General features: G+C 41.2%; 1 protein-coding gene across 1 annotated transcript; it reads left to right on the top strand.

Moving 5' to 3' along the window:
* The first annotated feature begins 206 nt into the window (after window positions 1-206).
* On the top strand, window positions 207-4349 carry LOC149170666 (uncharacterized). Its single transcript, XM_089425676.1, has 5 exons — window positions 207-1017; window positions 1327-1811; window positions 1917-2234; window positions 2382-3310; window positions 3590-4349. Exons 1-5 carry the CDS (start codon window positions 207-209, stop codon window positions 4347-4349), a joined length of 3303 nt encoding a protein of 1100 aa, XP_089281802.1.
* Window positions 4350-4870: the final 521 nt, after the last annotated feature.

The following is a 4870-nucleotide window of genomic DNA, read 5'->3' as shown; positions in this document are numbered from 1 at the left end:
AGATCTTTGGGAGGGAAGCAAGATGCCCCGGGGTCTTTAGGTGGTTTAGGACAGACCCCTTCACAGAGTTGTTCCAAAAACAAGAGAGGTCGAAAATCGGATATGTCCAAGGTAAAACTCAAAGCTAAATTGGATGTTGCAGATGGCAAACAATATTCTATCCCAGGGGTTCTTAGAGCAGCCCTTCCCCCTGAGAGTGTTATCAAATGATTCTGACATCCTGGAATTGCAGAGGTTTGGCCAGCAAACCTAAAAAGTTGGCCTTGAAAGAATGGATATCCAACTCAAAACTAGATGTTATCTTCCTGCAAGAAACCCTGGGGAAGGCTTCTGAGATTGAAACTATGCTTAAAACCCTGCTGCCTGGGTGGATTTTCACTGCTATAGATTCCTCTGGTCATTCGAGGGGCCTTGCAATTGGTTTCAAAGAAGGGCGGGCAAAAGTTCTCAATCAATGGGGGATGAAACAAGCTGTGGGCATGGAGGTTTTATTCCCAGACCTCTCTTTCCCCATCTCCTTAGTAAATATCTATGGGCCATGTCAGGGCAGGGAATCTTTTTGGGAAGAATTGATGACAAAAACTGTGATGAAATCCCCTCTGATGATTATGGGAGGTGATTTAAATTTTTCCATTGGCAGAGCAGAAGCTTGGGGTCCATTAGCAAGAGAAGATCCCCTCTCAGATTTTTTCTTTAACCTCATCACGGATAATAACTTCATAGATCCTTCCCCAATCAAACTAAATCCCACATGGAGGAATCGAAGGATAGGAGAGGATCGAATTGCCAAAAGACTAGATCGCTTTCTGGTATCTAAGTCTTTATCTTCTAAAGTTCCTATGATCCGTCAATGGGTTGAGGAAATAGGGAATTCTGATCACTTCCTGGTTTTTTTAGATTTTACTCTCCCTCCTCCCAAACCTCCTGCCCCTTTTAAGTTCAATCCTTCTTGGCTACAAGAACCCTCTTTCTACAATCTGTTTAAAGATACTTGGATTCACCATGATCACAATACAGGTGAGGATAAATGTTTTTTGTTCATGGAGAATCTAAAAAGATTGAAGAAAGTGACAATCTCCTGGGCTAAGGAAAGAAGACTGAAACAAAATGAGGATCTGATTAGAATTAGGGAGGAGTTGAAGTAGATGGAGAGTATGGAGGTAGATGGATACTCCTCACAAACCTCAAAGGACAGAATTCTGCATTTGGAGAAGCAGCAAAATAAAATCCTTTTGGATAAAGAAGAAGAATGGAGGATCAAGAGTAGGGCAATTTGGCTAAAATCTGGGGATGAGAACACTAGGTTTTTCCATAACTTTGCAAAAGGAAGGAAATCTGCAAATACTATTTGGCGCCTTAAAGACGAAGAAGGGAGGGAATTCAGTTCCTTTCCAGAGCTCTCTGGTTTAGGAAAAAGACATTTTCAGAATATTTTTGCAGATCCGGGAGAAGCTACTATTGCAGAAGTCTTTAGAACTGTACAAAGTTTTCCTAGATACATTGAGGAAGATGAAGCAGAAGATCTTACAATTCCGGTAACTAAGGAGGAGATTGAAGCAGCCATGAAGCTGATGGGCAAGGACAAAAGCCCAGGCCCAGATGGCTGGACTATAGAACTGTTTCTCCATTTTTACGACCAAATTGGATCCGAATTAACTAAAGTTGTTGAAGAGTCAAGGCAGAAAGGAGAAGTCTATAGACCTTTTAATTCAACTTTTATTGCTCTCATTCCTAAGAAGGATGATCCGGAAATTTTTGAAGACTTTAGACCAATATCACTGTGTAACTGCATCTACAAGATTATTGCAAAGGTGATAGCACTCAGAATTGCTCCAATCCTGTCAAGAAATATATCAATGGAACAATTTGGCTTCCTGGATGGAAGACAAATTCATGAAGCCATTGGTGTGGCCCAGGAGGTTATTCATAGTGTCAGACTGAAGAAAAAGAAGGGAGCTGTTCTCAAAATCGACCTTTCTAAAGCATATGACCGGATCAGTTGGCTCTATCTAAGGATGTTGCTAACTCACGTGGGTTTCAGCTATACTTTTGTCGGTTGGATCATGGGTTTCATCTCAAATGTCAGCTTTGCAGTACTGGTCAATGGAGCAGCCTCCTCTTTCTTTAACAGCCAGAGAGGCCTCAGGCAAGGATTCCCATTATCCCCTCTCCTGTTTCTTCTCGTGGCAGAAGGGCTAAGTAGACTGATTCACAAAGCCAGAAGAGAGGAGAAGGTAAAGGGTATCGAGGTAGCAATTAATCTTTTCATCACTCACCTTCTCTTTGTTGATGATATCTTGATTTTCACCAATGGTTCTATTAATGAACTAAAGGAGTTAAAATGCATTTTTGATCTTTTTTTAAAAGCTTCTGGAATGCAGATAAACTCTAGGAAATCCCAAGCTTGTGTGGCAGATTTTGTAAGAAGAGAAAGGAATAGAATGGCTAATCTATTCCCTCTCCCCATTCAGCCACTGGAGGTTCCCTTCAAATATTTGGGTTTTTGGTTAAAGCCAGCAGCATATAAAAAAGAGGATTGGAATTGGCTCATTGCAAAGATAGAAGCCAGAATTTCTCACTGGAGCTTCAGATGGCTATCCAGAGTCGGTAGATTGACCCTTATCAAATCTATCCTGTTGGCCATCCCAGTATACTGGGCCGCACTGACTTGGATTCCCAAAGGTGTGATGGAGAAAATCAGAAGAATCTGCTGCAGATTTCTATGGGCAGGATCAAAGGAATCCTCGGTGCTACCCTGGGTAGCCTGGGACAAAGTGGCCAGACCAAAAGAATGGGGAGGGTGGGGAATTAAAAGACTCCCTGAGTTCAGCATATCTTTAGCAGCAAAATCAGGATGGAGGCTAATAACTATGGAAAATCTATGGACAAGGGTGGTGAAAAGGAAGTACATAGATCCAATCCCTCTAGAAGATTGGATCCGGAGTCAAAATAAGAAGATAAAAAATGTTTCAGCTATCTGGAAGGCCACGGTGGAAGCCTTTTCAGTGATCGAGCAAGGTTTAGCCTGGAAAGTGGGAGATGGTAGACAGGTCAGGATTGGCAGAGACCCCTGGGTTGGATGCAATGAAGCTTTTGCCTTATCGCCAGGACTTCTTAGACACCTTGATAGTAAAGGTATTACAACATTAAATCAAGTGGAAAGAGTTGGACAGTCTTCTATCTGGGGACAAGTTTGGAAGGATGATGTAGATTTAGGAATAAATGTCAGATGGAAGAACGAGTGGGAGGGTTTCATCAAAGAACTTCAACGATCCAATGTCAGGATAAAAGATGAACCTGATTGCTTGATGTGGGCACAAAGCAAATCTGGGGAATATTCCCCAAAAGATGGATATTCCTTCTTAATGGGGAAGAAGGGATGGGGAGTCCCGGACTAGTGGGCCAAAAATATTTGGAAACTCAAATGCCCAGTCAAGACCAGGCTCTTTCTCTGGTGCATTTTAAAAAAGAAGGTCCCAACATGGGAGACTTTACAAGCCAGGTTTTTAGTTGGGCCAGGGCGATGTCCTTTATGCAAATCTGATGAGGAAACCATTAGTCATCTTTTCTCTACTTGTGTTGTTTCCAGAAAGATATGGGAGGAGGTCATTGATCTGCTCAAGGTAAAAGCACAGTGGGGGAATGATCCCTTGGAGACTGCCTGGAGGAAATGGTGGCAAATCTATCCAGAGGGAAACATGAGAAACTTGCCCCTTATCTTCTGTTGGGGAGTTTGGCTTGCTAGAAACAAGAGTCTATTCCAAGATAAGGAAACCCCTTCTTCCATAATTGCCACTAATATTACAGCCATATACTCTGCCATTCCGCCCCCTGATGATAAAAATCCTAAATCAAAACAAAAACCTTTCATTATACAGGAGGGCATACCTTGTGGATTTTTTGATGGGGCTTCCCAAAACAATAGGGCTGGAGCAGGCCTGTGTATACATATAAATCTGGAACACTCTTTAAAAGCTTCTGTTGGGCTGGGGACAGGCACAAATAACTATGCGGAATTATCTGCTTTACGCTACCTTTTATGCTGGCTCCTTCACAGAAATATCAACACAATACAGATTTTTGGGGACTCACTAAATGTCATAAACTGGGTCAATGGAAATGCATCTTGTCAAAATCAGATTTTGAAGACACTTGTTGAAGAAATTTCTTTCTTGAAGGCATCCTTTAACAAGTTCTCGATATGCCACATTTACAGGGACAGGAACGAGGAAGCAGATCAGCTATCTAAGGCTGGTCTACAACAGGATCTGGGCAGCTGGACAGTAGAAGAAATCAGACAGGGGCAGTCTTTCATATCAGATCAGCCTCCTTATGCTCAGCCTTTTTGATCACAGCTCTTACAACTTTTTTGACAGCACACTTCTCGGCTATATATTTTTGTATATATTTTATATAGTTTCCTTTATCTTTCTTATCCGGCACTTAGCTACAGCAAACAGACTTTCATATAAAATGTCATATTTTCCTCATGATTATAGACTTTGAAATCTTTTTGATGTAAGGGGTTGTTTTTCCTTCGTCAAAGGAGACCCCAGTTTATCATTGTTTTTGTTCATTATGAGTTTTTATATGCCTCCATCAGGGAGGATGACTGTACAGGTTCTAAAAACAGCAGAACAGCTCTTTGAGTTTTGAGCAGATCAGCAAACATATAAGCCAGATGTATGGCTTATGACCAAACTTGCATGTAAAACTTTTTATAGTCTCTTAATAAAAAGTTTTGATTTTTTCCTCGGAAAAAAAAACAAATATCCTTGAATGTATTAAATAGGTGCTAACATACAAAGAAGAGTCATCAAAATAATTGGTTGACATTGGCTTAAATATGGGTTGTGAGTATGTGTTGGCA

Source organism: Pinus tabuliformis, chromosome 4_2 (genome assembly GCF_031772625.1).
Source record: "Pinus tabuliformis cultivar Carrire ecotype Pingquan chromosome 4_2, CPIR1, whole genome shotgun sequence".
In the NCBI taxonomy this organism is placed as follows: Eukaryota; Viridiplantae; Streptophyta; class Pinopsida; order Pinales; family Pinaceae; genus Pinus; species Pinus tabuliformis.
The sequence above is the reverse complement of the archived record's forward strand: the minus strand, read 5'-3'. Positions and strand labels throughout refer to the sequence as shown.

What these genes read in the sequence shown, in the direction of transcription:
- LOC149170666 (XM_089425676.1), top strand. Translation starts at nt 207, where the DNA reads ATGATTCTGACATCCTGGAATTGCAGAGGTTTGGCCAGCAAACCTAAA. An exon ending in TCTACAAGATTATTGCAAAG is followed by an intron (nt 1,812 to 1,916) that starts GTGATAGCACTC and finishes GGTGTGGCCCAG; the next exon opens with GAGGTTATTCATAGTGTCAG. An exon ending in GATGAACCTGATTGCTTGAT is followed by an intron (nt 3,311 to 3,589) that starts GTGGGCACAAAG and finishes TGTTGTTTCCAG; the next exon opens with AAAGATATGGGAGGAGGTCA.